Genomic DNA, 16,488 nt, shown 5'->3' on the forward strand with positions numbered 1-16,488 from the left:
AGCCACTCGCTCCGTCTGTTTGCTTGGGGCCATTTAATCCGCTGCTGTGGAACTACTCTGCTGGGATTGAGAGACTCCGGTACGTGGAGGGACTGGGATCTGTGGGGTGTCTCCTGTCCAGGCTCCTCCTGCGTCTCACCAGGTCCAGGACCTGTGCGTTGAACCTCGCTCTCCCGCTCCAAACATTTCATTCTGGCCTGATGGATTCTTAAGCCACGTTGATTTTTGCCCAGCTTGCCGCAGATACATGTCATACTCGTAGTCAGTTCGTTTGCGGGGTTCGTTAACCTTTGGGCCGTCCGATTGGAGATCTCATCCTCCCCCCCTCTCGGGATCTCCTGGGGGTGTTGCTCTGTAGGGTGTTCCGTAGCTTATTTGGGTTCTTTCTCACAAAAGATACAGGCTGGGGTGCTAACCCATACTGTCCCGGGTGCCGTCTTTCCAAGCTGCCAACTGTCTCTCCAGTAGTCGACCAAACTGTTCTTGGTTGCCACCCAGTCTTTCCTAGGAGTCACTGGCTTAGCCAGTGACTCCTATATGTATATGTATATGTATACGAATATATACATAATATGTGTAAAGAATAATATATATACAGATATATTATATTATGTCTATAACATATATACGATATATACCAATGACCATGTATTGTTAGTATAAATCCTGAAAAAAATCATAATATGACCCCTTTAATGCGCCTTATAATCTGGTAAACCTTTTGTATGAAAATAGACCTGAATAGACCCGCTCATCAGCAGAGCTCCTTATAATCTGGTGCGCCCTATGGTCAGAAAAATACGGCATGTATATTTTGTTTGTAATCTTCTGTTTTTAATAGTTAATCAAATAAAATAAAATAGAGGCCCCCGTAACCCCGAGAGGGACAAGCGGTAGAAAACGGATGGATGGATGGACAACAACAACCTTCAATAGTCATCTACACACTGTACGACAAGTGTTTTTCAACCACTGTGCCGTGGCACACTAGTGTGCAGTGAGATACTGTCTGGTGTGCCGTGGGAAATTTTGCAACTTTACCTAATTGGTCCAAAAAATATTTTTTTGCAAATCAATAATTCCATCCATCCATCCATCTTCTTCCGCTTACCCGAGGTCGGGTCGTGGGGGCAGCAGCCTAAGCAGGGAAGCCCAGACTTCCCTCTCCCCAGCCACTTCGTCCAGCTCCTCCCGGGGGATCCCGAGGCGTTCCCAGGCCAGCCGGGAGACATAGTCTTCCCAACGTGTCCTGGGTCTTCCCCGTGGCCTCCTACCGGTCGTACGTGCCCTAAACACCTCCCGAGGGAGGCGATCGGGTGGCATCCTGACCTGATGCCCGAACCACCTCATCTGGCTCCTCTCGATGTGGAGAAGCAGCGGCTTTACTTTGAGCTGCCCCCGGATGGCAGAGCTTCTCACCCTATCTCTAAGGGAGAGCCCCGCCACCCGGCGGAGGAAACTCATTTCGGCCGCTTGTACCCGTGATCTTGTCCTTTCTGTCATAACCCAAAGCTCATGACCATAGGTGAGGATGGGAACGTAGATCGACCGGTAAATTGAGTGCTTTGCCTTCCGGCTCAGCTCCTTCTTCACCACAACGGATCGATACAGCGTCCGCATTACTGAAGACGCCACACCGATCCGCCTGTCGATCTCACGATCCACTCTGCCCTCACTCGTGAACAAGACTCCTAGGTACTTAAACTCCTCCACTTGGGGCAGGGTCTCCTACCCAACCCGGAGATGGCACTCCACTCTTTTCCGGGCGAGAACCATGGACTCGGACTTGGAGGAGCTGATTCTCATCCCAGTCGCTTCACACTCAGCTGCGAATTGATCCAGAGAGAGCTGAAGACTCTGGCCAGATGAAGCCATCAGGACCACATCATCTGCAAAAAGCAGAAACCTAATCCCGCAGCCACCAAACCGGATCCCCTCAACGCCCTGACTGCGCCTAGAAATTCCATAATAGTTATGAAAAGAATCGGTGACAAAGGGCAGCCTTGGCGGAGTCCAACCCTCACTGGAAACGTGTCCGACTTACTGCCGGCAATGCGGACCAAGCTCTGACACTGATCGTACAGGGAGCGGACAGCCACAAGACAGTCCGATACCCCATACTCTCTGAGCACTCCCCACAGGATCTCCCGAGGGACACAGTCAAATGCCTTCTCCAAGTCCACAAAGCACATGTAGACTGGTTGAGTAAACTCCCATGCACCCTCAAGGACCCTGCTGAGAGTATAGAGCTTGTCCACAGTTCCACGACCAGGACGAAAACCACACTGTTCCTCCTGAATCCGAGGTTCGACTATCCGACGTAGCCTCCTCTCCAGTACACCTGAATAGACCTTACCGGGAAGGCTGAGGAGTGTGATCCCACGATAGTTAGAACACACCCTCCGGTTCCCCTTCTTAGAGAGAGGAACCACCACCCCGGTCTGCCAATCCAGAGCTACTTCCCCCGATGTCCACGCGATGCTGCAGAGTCTTGTCAACTAAGACAGCCCCACAGCATCCAGAGCCTTAAGGAACTCCGGGCGGTTCTCATCCACCCCCGGGGCCTTGCCATTGAGGAGCTTTTTAACTACCTCAGCAACCTCAGCCCCAGAAATAGGAGAGCCCACCACAGATTCCCCAGGCACTGCTTCCTCATAGGAAGACGTGTCGGTGGGATTGAGGAGGTCTTCGAAGTATTCCCTCCACCGATCCACAACATCCGCAGTCGAGGTCAGCAGAACACCAGCCGCACCATACACGGTGTAAGTAATATGCAACTATAATTGTTTGATACTTGTTTATATTGACAAATGTGCTGGTTTAGACTGCAATATTGTTTAATTGAAGACATTCATTTCAACGTTCCCTCTAAGGTGCGCACCTGCGCAATTGCGCACTGCTCACGCGTCCTCTGCGCACAGCAAATCTATGCTGCGCAAAAAATAAAATCCCACTCTAAACAAAATAAACAAATTGTTTGTTTTGTATGATATTGCAATGCAACTGTGAGTAACAGGTGACATAAGCCGGCCACAACAGATGAAAACAATGTTTGTCAACACTGTTAAATTATTGTAACGTCTGTGGAGACACTTAAAAGGAGGACAGGAATTCCATCGGTCCCTTTATTTAGCGAAATTGTTTGTCGGCCATAACCACACCACAACAATGTGTAAAATACTTTTTTTTATCTAGCAAAACTGGTCGTTGTCTACCGTACAAACCAAGCCAAAAGCAACTCGTCATCTGTTATATCAACAGCAGCCTCTTGCTCTCTCTCTCACCTGCACCAACACATACACTACGGCAATTAGCCACTGGTGCGTTTATGGCCACACAAAAAGTTGGACAACTCCAACACTACACGTAAAGTGTAAATTTCAGGTCGTTTTACTATGACTCCTCAATCAGTGTGCTTATTCTACTGTCATTTGTTAAGAATGTTATTTTTTTGGATATTAATCATGAAATTATGTTACAGGACTACATAATTGCTAATAAAAATATTTATTTTACGGACAGAAAGTTAATAAACACTTCATCTCATGCAACATGTGAATGTTTTAAGGGTAACTAAATGTGATCTCTGAAAGGGGTACACAATCTTTCCAAAGCAGGACCCCCACCCAGGCATAAAATACTATAGTGCATAGCTGATAAAAAAAAAAAAAAAAAAAAAAAAAAAATATATATATATATATATATATATATATATATATATTAAGGCTGAAACGACGCGTCGACGTCATCGGTTACGTTAATACGTCGACGTCATTTTTGTGCGTCGGCGCGTCGCATATTTACGTCACACCACTGTCAAGGCGGAGCGCAGAGCAAACGATGCGAGCGAGGGGAAAAAAACACGCCAAAAGTCGTCAAAAGTGTGGGAGTATTTTAATAAACGGCCTAATAATGTTGTTTTATGCACACTGTGTCGAGCGGAAATGGCGTATCACAGCAGCACAACGGCTATGAACGAGCATCTAAAAAGAAAACATCCGACAGCGTTCTTCCCATCACCATCAACGAGTCAATCATCCGCGTGAGTATACGTTGTCATCATTACACAAAAACATGAATGTGTCATTTGTATCTGCGTTGTAAATTCATAAACTAAAGCACCGTTTTGCTCTGAGAGGCGCGTTTGGCGTGCCTGTTCAGTGTTTACAAAGACGCGCTCCTCTTTAACGCTAACGTTAATAAGTTGTACAAATACCTTTTACAACATTAACAGTTACATATACTATCTTTAACGCTAACGTTAATAAGTTGTGCAAATACCTTTTACAACATTAACAGTTACATATACTATCTTTAACGTTAACGTTAATAAGTTGTGCAAATACCTTTTACAACATTAACAGTTACATATACTATGTACAAACGAACAATTAACTTCACTTTAATCATACTATCATTGTTGTGTTATTAAACCAATTTAACAAGATAATGTGTGTAGTTTAATTAACCTTTTGTATTAAAGTAAGCTGTATTTGGGTATATTTAAAATGAAAATTAATTGTTGTCTCTTATGTTGCAGCAAACGACAAAGCAGTGTCCAGGATTTTTTTCCAAAGAGGCATGGGACTGAATGCACACCCCAAGTGGCCGCTGACCTGACTGATGGTGTCCTGGAAATGATGGTCATAGACATGAGGCCATTAAATATGGTAGAAGGGGAAGGGTTTCAAAAAATGATCAAACGGTTTCACTCTGGCTACACACTACCATCAAGAACCCACTTCACTAAGCTTATGGAGCAAAAATACACAAAGAAAATGAATGAAGTCAAAGCAATCCTGAAAAATGTGAAAGGAAAACTGACACTCACAACTGATGCATGGACAAGTATGGCCACTGAAGCTTACCTTGGTGTCACCATTCACTTTGTTAATGATGAGTGGGAGCTTACCTCAATTAACTTGACAACAATGCCCCTCAATGAAAAGCACACTGCAGAAAACATTGCCTCTTGGATTGAGGATGTTGTCAATAAGTTTGAAATAAACATAAAACTAGTACAAGTCATTGTACATGACAATGCTGCAAATGTTGTTGCAGCTTTAAGAGTTCTTGAGGAAAGACATGGTGTTTCATCCCTCAGATGTGTTGGCCATACTCTACAGCTTGTAGTTAACCATGCTCTAAAGGACAACCACATCAGCAGAGCTTTAGGAGCAGCAAGAAGTTTGGTCGAGCACTTCAGAAAAAGTGAGCTATCCAGTACAAAACTAAAGGTTAAGCAAAAACAAATGGGTTCTCCAGACCACAGCCTCATACAAGATGTGTCTGTGAGATGGAACAGTTCCTTTTACATGATTAGTCGCCTGCTTGAGCAGAGGTGGCCAATAACAGCAACTCTGTCAGATCCGGAGGTCACTCAAAGAGGGAAGCATTTTCTGGATCTTAAGGCTGACCAGTGGAGCTTGCTTGAAGAACTTGAACAAGTTCTGAAACCTTTTGAATGTGCAACTGTGTACCTGAGTGGAGAATCTTATGTAACAGTTTCCGCTGTCCCTCTGCTGGTCAAAGGGCTTCGGAAGGCTACACAAACTGCTTTTGAAAATGCATCAATCAAGTGTTTCCAGGTCACTGCTGCACGTGAGATAACATCCAGGTGGGAAGCCGAGACCACATTCAAAGATGATGGACCAAATGTGTGCATATTAGCAGCTGCACTTGACCCACGATTCAGGAAGCTGAAATTCCTGACTGCAGATGAGTGTTTAAAAGTTCAATACAAGCTGCATGCAATAGTTCTGGAGGAGAAAAGAAGGGAAAAGGAGACACACGCTCAACAGGGCACAGCAATGCAAGTGGAAAGACCAGATGCTGACAGGCGGCCTGTATCTTTACTAGACGCACTTCTTGGCTCAGATTCAGATGAACTCAGCAACAATGAGGAAGACAACAATGACAGTAATGATGCTGAAATGGTCAGAAACGAGTTAGTGTCTTATTTTGGAGAATTCCCCATTTCCAAGGATGAAAACCCATTAAAATGGTGGAAAGAACATCAGGCAAGGTTTCCAAATCTGGCAATGCTGGCTCGGTCTTACCTCTCAGTTCCAGCCACATCGACCCCTTCTGAGCGCCTATTTTCAGCTGCTGGGAATATTGTAAACAAGAAAAGAACCAGCCTCACCCCAGAGCATGTAGACATGCTAACCTTTCTTCATTACAACTGTTAGTCACTCACTGGAATGAGTAGAATTGGTTATAGTGTACTGTGTTGGACTGGATGTTTATTTTGCACATTTGAAAAGCAATACTTAATGTTTACAGTGCTCCAGAATATTTAGATTGGCACAAATGTTTACAGTGTTACAGAATGTTTTGCCATGTTTTCAATGTTGACTGAGTGGCCATACTTTTTTTTTTGTAAAGAAAAGCCATGCCTTTTGAAAAAACTGGCCTAAATTAATTTTTTTCATCTTAATTTTAAATTAAAAAAATAATCGGTAAAAGGAAAAATAATCTATAGATTAATCGAAAAAAATAATCTATAGATTAACCGATTAATTGAAAAAATAATCTATAGATTAATCTATAGAAAAATAATCGTTAGCTGCAGCCCTAATATATATATATATATATCTAAGTGGGCCAAATCACATACATTAGAAAATAATCTCTTGAAATTGACTACTGTCACTTGATTATAATAATAAGACATTTAAATTGTTATGTCAGGTTTGAGACAAATGTGTTGCTGGTATGACCACAGTGTGCACGTCTGTATTCCACTGAATGCTCAGGGTGTTTGTGCGTTTGCTCACACACATGAAAAATTAGAGGGAACATTGATTCATTTCAAATGTCTAGCTTGTGTGCTTAGCTGTGGTGTAGCTGCCAGCTCTTAGTAGCCTATAGCTTACTATGTTTACCTTTTGCAAATGACTGAAATACAAGAAAAAAACAACGTTGTGTGTTTATTGGAGGACATTTAGATATAACTGGCACTTAGCTGCCTACTATAAAAAGTTACAAATATTGCAAACATTGTAGAGAAATGTTCCAAACTTCTTTGTGGTCTAATAATTTTTTACTTTCACTGTATGTCGACATTGACTTATGACACTTTTAATTTTTTTAGAATGAACAAGACCAGGACTTGAGTTGTTCGACATAAACAGTAAGGAGAGGGCTGCAGAGTTTAAAACAGATGCTTTTTATTGAACAAAGACGAGACAAAACTATATACAAGGAAATACTATAAGTGTGTGTATAATGTATAAATATATACATACATATATACACACACTGTATATATCCCCACAGTCTACAATCTAACAGAGAAATATACATCATTCCTGGTTCCAAAGTAAGAACGGCTTTTCTGCTCGTGGGTTAGTGTCCATGAAAAGGTCCATATCGAACGTCAGACCCCGGTGTACAACGACAGGAAGTAAATGTACAAAAGGAAAATGGGATATATGAGAAGAGGCTTCTTGGTCTTGAATTCGTCGCCAACAAGCAGTGAAGCAGCGCTGTAAGCAGCCCAGAAGACTCCAAAGAGCTGAAAGACAAGCAGATAGTGGCGATCATTAGGGACATTCACACATCAAACAGCTTTATAAAAAAAATAAAATGACATAAAATATTTGTATGACCCGTTTCATTTTCCCCTATAAAGTATAAATGCAGTTGTGTCGACTTGCTAAGAGCTGTTCCTAATGTTTTGGTCGCCTAACAGTACAAATAGAGCATGGGTGTCAAACCCTGGCCCGCGGGCCAAAATTAACACTAGAGCTGGCCCGCCGATTATATACAGCGGCGGTTGGCGGTAACACCGCACTCACCGCTAATTCTCATACTTGCCAACCCTCCCGGGAGACTCCCAAATTTCAGCGCCCCTCCCGAAAATCGTCACGTCCGCTTTTCATCCAGTCCAACGAGTGCTGGCCCAGTCACATAATATGTGCGGCTTCTGCACGCACACACAAGTGAATGCAACGCAAGCTTGATCAACAGCGATACAGGTTACACTGAGGGTGGCCGTATAAACAACTTTAACACTGTTAGAAATATGCGCCACACTGTGAACCCACACCAAACAAGAATGACAAACACATTTTGGGAGAACATCCGCACCGTAACACAACATAAACACAACAGAACAAATACCCAAAACCCTTTGCAGCACTAACGCTTCAGGGACGCTACAAGGTGGTGGTAGCGGGGCGTGTATTTTGTAGCCTCCCAGAAATATACACCCAGAAAGGAGAAACAGGATCAGCCCCTCAAAGCTGAGGCCACTGTTTTTTTTGAATGCCGAGCTTCACTAAAACCTCACATGGATGCCGCTTTGGTTTTGTTTTGCACGTTTAAAGTTATATTTTGTTGAGTGATGTTTAGTATGTTTTGTGTTCTTCACAAAATAAAATTGGTATTTTTTTATTTTAAATGTATTTATTTATATGCTGAGTTATTTTGAAGGGGAACTGCACTTTTTGGGGGAATTTTGTTCCCTATAATTACGAAAGACATGACGAAAAAAATGTATTCTAAATATTAAATAAACGTAAATAAAAGTCTGCTTATTTGCAGAGCCGATGGGAGCTCCTCTACTTCACCTATTAAGTCCAATAAATAACTATTCAAAAAGCGCCAACAATACCTCATATACATTTTGTGATTTGAATATTAACCAAGTATTAGTGATAGTGTCCCGCGACCCCGAAGGGAATAAGCGGTAGAAAATGGATGGATGGATAGTGATAGTGTTATTATCACTTCCATGTGTTTCTATGTTTACATCATCGAGTGTTCTGCTGCTTTCTCGCTTCCTTGCTCCCTGTAGGTTTATTTTAGATGATAAACCATGCATCTCACCTGGACATGAGACCTCTGAGTAGGTATTCCGACAAGTTGGTACACTTTGACAGCCATTTAGATAAACTGATTATAAGTCATTCTTCACCTAAATGGGAATATATGAACATCCCAGCAGTCAGCACCCTTATGACAGCAGACATTGTACAGTAAGTGATGTTTTGTCATGTTTGTTGGCTTTCATAAAGTCTCCTGTGAGTAATAATAATCAGTGATGCGTTTTCCCATGCATGCCTAAAATGATCAAAATATGTCAATATTAATGTTATTATGAATACAACTATTACTACATAACATATATACTTACGTCATGATTATAAAACCTCAAAAGAGGTGTTTGATCGCATTTATTTAATATTTAGAATGCAAAAAAAACACAGCAGTCGTCATGTCCCTCATAATGATTGTGAACGATAAACAAAATTCCAAAAAAAGTGCAGTTCCCCTTTAAGAAATGACTACTACGGTAATCTCAACTCGTATGTGTATAAAATACACCTGTTACACATTCAAACCCCCAGGGAAAGAACAACAGGCTAACCTCAAGGACAAGACTTTAGACCAATACTGGAATGAACTACAGAGCACCAACAATACATTTGGTAAGAAAGAGAGCAGTATTGGTGCAATAATTGATAAATGTAAAAAATACAACAGTCAACACCTGCGCTTTGGGGATCCATGCAAGATTTCAAACTGGTGGGTAAGAATGATTGTGAGAAAAGTGAGAGAGCCTCCCAGGGAATCAAATACTTATCTTACCCACTGTTTACCCAATATAAGACTCATATTTCATATTTGAAGACCATATGATGCCTAAGAACACAAAATCTGTGCAATACGTGTCTAGACTGAGTTGATTTGAGTTGAGTTTGAGTTTATTTCGAACATGCAAGCATACCACATGATACATCACAATTTCCAGTTTCTCTTTTCAACATGTTCGAAAAGGAGTAGGAAGAAGCAGAGCTTATTTAATCCTACCCCTTTTCTTTTACATAACAGTTGCTAAAACTTTTGTTCACTTCCCGTTCTCAATTTATTCACAACATACTCCATGAGTAATCACAATAAAAATAAATAAATAATATTCGGTGAAGTAAGTTACATTTCATATGGTGAGATGAGTAAGATTATTTTGAAAATTAATGGATGGATGAAATAAATTCAGAATGTTTATCATGGTTCTTCTTTTTTGTACTTTGTAAACACTTTAAGTTTGAAGAGTTTCTTAAAGTGGAACATATTAGCACATTGTTTGGTTGCATTGCTTAATCCATTCCATAATTTAATTCCACATACAGATATACTGAAGGTCTTAAGTGTTGTACGTGCATACAAATGTTTTAAATTACATTTTTCTCTAAGATTATATTTCTCCTCTTTTGTTGAGAAGAATTGTTGTATATTCTTGGGTTGCAGGTTATAGTTTGCTTTGTGCATAATTTTAGCTGTTTGCAAATTTACTATGTCGTAGAATTTCAGTATTTTTGATTCAATAAATAAAGGGCTTGTATGTTCTCTATATCCAACATAAATTATTCTAACTGATCTTTTTTGTAACACCGTTAATGAATGAAGTGTACTTGTGTAGTTATTTCCCCATATTTCTACACAATAACTCAGATATGGCAACACTAGCGAGCAGTAGAGAATATGAAGTGATTTTTGGTCTAGAACATGTTTCACTTTATTCATTATTGACGTGTTTCTTGCTACTTTATGTTGTATATTTTTTACATGAGATTTCCAGTTCAATTTATCATCAATCATTATACCTAGAACAGTGGTTCTTAACCTGGGTTCGATCGAACCCTAGGTGTTCGGTGAGTCGGCCTCAGGGGTTCGACAGAGCCTTCGCCGCGAAGGTCATCGTGTAAACAAAAACTTCTCCCTGTCGGCGTATTATGGATACCTCCAAACAATGTTCCCTCTAATTTTCCATGTGTGAGCAAACGCAAAAACTCCTTGAGCATTTATGTGGAGCGCATGTGAGCGACGTCAGACGTGCACATGTACTGTGGTCACACCTGCAGCACACCTGTCCCAAACCTGACTAAATAACAAGTTAAATGTTTTATTATTGTAATCAAATGACAGCAGTCATTTCCATGAGATTATTTTCTCATATAACTGTTTTGGCCCACTTACAATGACTATAACATATTGTTTTTCATGAGCTGTGTACTAGTATTATATGTCTGGGTGGCGGTCCTGCTTTGGAAATAACGTGTATCCCTTTCAGATATCCCATTTAGTTCCCACTAAAACATTCACATGATGCACAATGAGATGTAAACATGGGATTATGTGTACATTCCTGTAACTTTCCGTTTGTAAAATATATCTTTATTAGTATTTATTTAATATAACAACATAATTTTATGATTACGGTTCGGGTTTGGTGAATGCGCATATGAAACTGGTGGGGTTCGGTACCTCCAACAAGGTTAAGAACCACTAGCCTAGAAACTTGGTTCAATTTACTCTTTCAATTTCTATTCCGTCTATTTGTGTTTGACTTTCTCTTCTACTGTTACCAAATAGCATTATTTTTGTTTTACTGAGATTCAAAGACTGTTATTTATGCTTTGTTTTACCGGTATTTTGATTTAACAGATGACCATTCAGACAACAAAAAAACAGAATTGGAATGCAATTTGCTCACTTTGGTTAAGGTAGAAATCAACTGGAATCTTCCAATGACAACAAGCAGAGGGGCGACAACAATGAGAGGAAGAAGGGAATATCCGATCACTCCAAGGACCTGACCGTAGGAAACCTGCTCAAAAACAAGAGTCAAAGCAATAATGCAAAGACACTTTTGTCAGTCTGCTGTCGTGAGGGGATAAAATCTGTGGCAAAAAACTGATCCGCTTACCTCACCACCAAGTACACGTGCCAAGAGGAAGATTGTTAGTGATCCAAATATCCAGATGGTGATGATCCAGGAAACAACCTGACAATTGGAGGCAGAATTCATTTTTAGGCAGAATGCCTAGCACGCAGCTCAGCATACAGAAAGTATTCACAGCGCTTTCCTTTTTCCACATGTTATGTTACAACCTTATTCCAAAATTTAATGAATTCATTTTTTTCTTTAAGATTCTACACACAATACCCCATAATGACAATGTGAAAATGTATTTTTATTTTTCGCAAATGTATTAAAAATGAAAACTAAGAAATCACATGTACAATAGTATTGACGGCCTCTGCCATGAAGCTTATAAGTGAGCTCGGGTGCAACCTTTGATTGATTGATTGAAACTTTTATTAGTAGATTGCACAGTACAGTACATATTCCGTACAATTGACCACTAAATGGTAACACCCGAATAAGTTTTTCAACTTGTTTAAGTCGGGGTCCACGTAAATCAATTCATGGTTTCTGTTTCAAATGATCATCCTTGAGATGTGCCTAAAGCTTAACTGGAGTCCACCTGTGGTAGATTCAGTTGGTTGGACATGATTTTGCAACGCACACACCTGTCTATGTATAAATGCCCCACCCTTGACAATACATGGCAGAGCACAAACCAAGAATGAAGGCAAAGGGATTGTCTGTTGACCTCCGAGACAGGATGGTCTCGAGACACAAATCTGGGGAAGGGTACGGAAACATTTCTGATGCCCTGAAAGTACCAAGGATCACAGTGAAACAAACCGCGTTCTATCACGAGATAGAACGAACTTAAAGGGGAACATTATCACCAGACCTATGTAAGCGTCAATATATACCTTGATGTTGCAGAAAATAGACCATATATTTTTTAACCGATTTCCGAACTCTAAATGGGTGAATTTTGGCGAATTTAACGCCTTTCTATTATTCGCTCTCGGAGCGATGACGTCACAATGTGACGTCACATCGGGAAGCAATCCGCCATTTTCTCAAACACAGAGTCAAATCAGCTCTGTTATTTTCCGTTTTTTCGACTGTTTTCCGTACCTTGGAGACATCATGCCTCGTCGGTGTGTTGTCGGAGGGTGTAACAACACGAACAGGGACGGATTCAAGTTGCACCAGTGGCCCAAAGATGCGAAAGTGGCAAGAAATTGGACGTTTGTTCCGCACACTTTACCGACGAAAGCTATGCTACGACAGAGATGGCAAGAATGTGTGGATATCCTGCGACACTCAAAGCAGATGCATTTCCAACAATAAAGTCAAAGAAATCTGCCGCCAGACCCCCATTGAATCTGCCGGAGTGTGTGAGCAATTCAGGGACAAAGGACCTCCGTAGCACGGCAAGCAATGGCGGCAGTTTGTTCCCGCAGACGAGCGAGCTAAACCCCCTGGATGTCTTGGCTCACACCGTCCCTTATGCCACCGAAGATGATCAAGAGAAGAATATCGACCCTAGCTTCCCTGGCCTGCTGACATCAACTCCAAAACTGGACAGATCAGCTTTCAGGAAAAGAGAGCGGATGAGGGTATGTCTACAGAATATATTAATTGATGAAAATTGGGCTGACTGCACTCTCAAAGTGCATGTTGTTGCCAAATGTATTTCATATGCTGTAAACCTAGTTCATAGTTGTTAGTTTTCTTTAATGCCAAACAAACACATACCAATCGTTGGTTAGAAGGCGATCGCCGAATTCGTCCTCGCTTTCTCCCGTGTAGCTGGCTGTCGTGTCGTTTTTGTCGGTTTCGCTTGCATACGGTTCAAACCGATATGGCTCAATAGCTTCAGTTTCTTCTTCAATTTCGTTTTCGCTACCTGCCTCCACACTACAACCATCCGTTTCAATACATGCGTAATCTGTTGAATCGCTTAAGCCGCTGAAATCCGAGTCTGAATCCGAGCTAATGTCGCTATAGCTTGCTGTTCTATGCGCCATGTTTGTTTGTGTTGGCATCACTATGTGACGTCACAGGAAAATGGACGGGTGTTTATAACGATGGTTAAAATCAGGCACTTTGAAGCTTTTTTTAGGGATATTGCGTGATGGGTAAAATTTTGAAAAAAACTTCGAAAAATAAAATAAGCCACTGGGAACTGATTTTTAATGGTTTTAACCCTTCTGAAATTGTGATAATGTTCCCCTTTAAACACAATTTTTAAACAGGGTGTGTTTTCATGCCACGAAAACGCGGCGCAATGGAGTAATGTCAGACGGCGACGAGATACCTGTCAGTGGACTTTGTGGATTATAATTTTACTTCATTTTTTTATGTTTTTGAGAGGACTATTATTGGCCTGTGGATAATTAAATCGCTAGGATGAAAGTTGATGAAGTGCGGTTATGAGTCATGAGTAAAGCACATTCACTTTAAGATGACACTAATAATAATAAATAATAATGGATTAGATTTTACAGTGGGGCAAAAAAGTATTTAGTCAGCCACCGATTGTGCAAGTTCTCCCACTTAAAATGATGACAGAGGTCTGTAATTTTCATCATATGTGCACTTCAACTGTGAGAGACAGAATGTGGAAAAAAAATCCAGGAATTCACATTGTAGGAATTTTAAAGAATTTATTTGTAAATTATGGTGGAAAATAAGTATTTGGTCACTTCAAACAAGGAAGATCTCTGGCTCTCACAGACCTGCAACTTCTTCTTTAAAAAGCTCTTCTGTCCTCCACTCGTTACCTGTATTAATGGCACCCATTTGAACTTGTTATCTGTATAAAAGACACCTGTCCACAGCCTCAAACAGTCAGACTCCAAACTCCACTATGGCCAAGACCAAAGAGCTGTCGAAGGACACCAGGAAAAGAATTGTAGACCTGCACCAGACTGTGAAGAGTGAATCTACAATAGGCAAGCAGCTTGGTGTGAAAAAATCAACTGTGGGAGCAATTATCAGAAAATGGAAGACATACAAGACCACTGATAATCTCCCTCAATCTGGGGCTCCACGCAAGATCTCATCCCGTGGGGTCAAAATGATCATGAGAACGGTGAGCAAAAATCCCAGAACCACACGGGGGGACCTGGTGAATGACCTACAGAGAGCTGGGATCAAAGTAACAAAGGTTACCATCAGTAACACACTTCGCCGACAGGGAATCAAATCCTGCAGTGCCAGACGTGTCCCCCTGCTTAAGCCAGTGCATGTCCAGGCCCGTCTGAAGTTTGCCAGAGACCACATGGATGATTGGGAGAATGTCATGTGGTCAGATGAAACCAAAATAGAACTTTTTGGTATAAACTCAACTCGTCGTGTTTGGAGGAAGAAGAATACTGAGTTGCATCCCAAGAACACCATACCTACTGTGAAGCATGGGGGTGGAAACATCATGCTTTGGGGCTGTTTTTCTGCCAAGGGGACAGGCCGACTGATCCGTGTTAAGGAAAGAATGAACGGGGCCATGTATCGTGAGATTTTGAGCCAAAACCTCCTTCCATCAGTGAGAGCTTTGAAGATGAAACGTGGCTGGGTCTTCCAGCATGACAATGATCCCAAACACACCGCCCGGGCAACGAAGGAGTGGCTCCGTAAGAAGCATTTGAAAGTCCTGGAGTGGCCTAGCCAGTCTCCAGACTTCAACCCCATAGAAAATCTGTGGAGGGAGTTGAAAGTCCGTGTTGCTCGGCGACAGCCCCAAAACATCACTGCTCTCGAGAAGATCTGCATGGAGGAATGGGCCAAAATACCAGCTACTGTGTGCGCAAACCTGGTAAAGACCTATAGTAATCGTTTGACCTCTGTTATTGCCAACAAAGGTTATATTACAAAGTATTGAGTAGAATTTTTGTTATTGACCAAATACTTATTTTCCACCATAATTTACAAATAAATTCTTTAAAAATCCTACAATATGAATTCCTGGATTTTTTTTTCACATTCTGTCTCTCACAGTTGAAGTGTACCTATGATGAAAATTACAGACCTCTGTCATCATTTTAAGTGGGAGAACTTGCACAATCGTGGCTGACTAAATACTTTTTTGCCCCACTGTATATCGCGCTTTTCTATTGTTAGATTGATTGATTGAAACTTTTATTAGTAGATTGCACAGTAAAGTACATATTCCGTACAATTGACCACTAAATGGTAACACCCAAATAAGTTTTTCAAATTGTTTAAGTCGGAGTCCACTTAAATTGATTCATGATACAGATATATACTATTTTCATAATACAGTCATCACACAAGATAATCATCACAGTATATAAATTGAATTATTTACATTATTTACAATCCGGGGTGTGGGATATGGAGGGGGGGGGGGGGGTTAAGTTTGGTTGGAATCAACACTTCAGTCATCAACAATTGCATCATCAGAGAAATTGACATTGGAACAGTGTAGGTCTGACTTGGTACATATGTACAGCAAGTATTGGACAGAGAGAGAGATCAGAAATTATAAGAAAAAGTGACTACATTTGATTGTTTACATTTGATTATTTACAATCCGAGGAGGTATAATGAGGAAGGGAGGGTGTTAGTTTAGGGTTGAAGTTGCCTGGAGGTGTTCTTTTAGTGCGGTTTTGAAGGATGATAGAGATGCGCTTTCTTTTATACCTGGGGGTGCATTCCACATTGATGTGGCGTAGAAAGAGAATGAGTTAAGACCTTTGTTAGATCGGAATCTGGGTTTAACGTGGTTAGTGGAGGTGCCCCTGGTGTTGTGGTTATGGCGGTCATTTACGTTAAGGAAGTAGTTTGACGTGTACTTCGGTATCAGGGAGGTG

The 16,488-nt window shown here is 41.2% G+C and overlaps 2 protein-coding genes across 2 annotated transcripts in view; one reads left to right on the top strand and one right to left on the bottom strand.

Moving 5' to 3' along the window:
- Positions 1-3,836: 3,836 nt before the first annotated feature.
- LOC140679561 (E3 SUMO-protein ligase ZBED1-like) lies at positions 3,837-6,231 on the top strand. Its single transcript, XM_072915156.1, has 2 exons — positions 3,837-4,042; positions 4,541-6,231. Exons 1-2 carry the CDS (start codon positions 3,945-3,947, stop codon positions 6,189-6,191), a joined length of 1,749 nt encoding a protein of 582 aa, XP_072771257.1. The 5' UTR covers positions 3,837-3,944; the 3' UTR covers positions 6,192-6,231.
- A 924-nt stretch (positions 6,232-7,155) lies between these two features.
- Positions 7,156-16,488, bottom strand: part of yipf4 (Yip1 domain family, member 4) — a 29,511-nt gene continuing 20,178 nt past the window's right edge. The window contains exons 4-6 of the mRNA XM_061964674.1: positions 11,717-11,794; positions 11,504-11,617; positions 7,156-7,519 (exon numbers count right to left, since the gene is read on the bottom strand). Coding sequence (XP_061820658.1) covers positions 7,382-7,519; positions 11,504-11,617; positions 11,717-11,794 — 330 coding nt within the window. The 3' untranslated portion in view covers positions 7,156-7,381. The remainder of the gene's footprint in view (positions 7,520-11,503; positions 11,618-11,716; positions 11,795-16,488) is intronic.

The sequence above is a fragment of the Nerophis lumbriciformis genome, linkage group LG02 (assembly GCF_033978685.3).
Source record: "Nerophis lumbriciformis linkage group LG02, RoL_Nlum_v2.1, whole genome shotgun sequence".
NCBI lineage: Eukaryota > Metazoa > Chordata > Actinopteri > Syngnathiformes > Syngnathidae > Nerophis > Nerophis lumbriciformis.

What these genes read in the sequence shown, in the direction of transcription:
- LOC140679561 (XM_072915156.1), top strand. Translation starts at nt 3,945, where the DNA reads ATGGCGTATCACAGCAGCACAACGGCTATGAACGAGCATCTAAAAAGA. An exon ending in TCAACGAGTCAATCATCCGC is followed by an intron (nt 4,043 to 4,540) that starts GTGAGTATACGT and finishes CTTATGTTGCAG; the next exon opens with CAAACGACAAAGCAGTGTCC.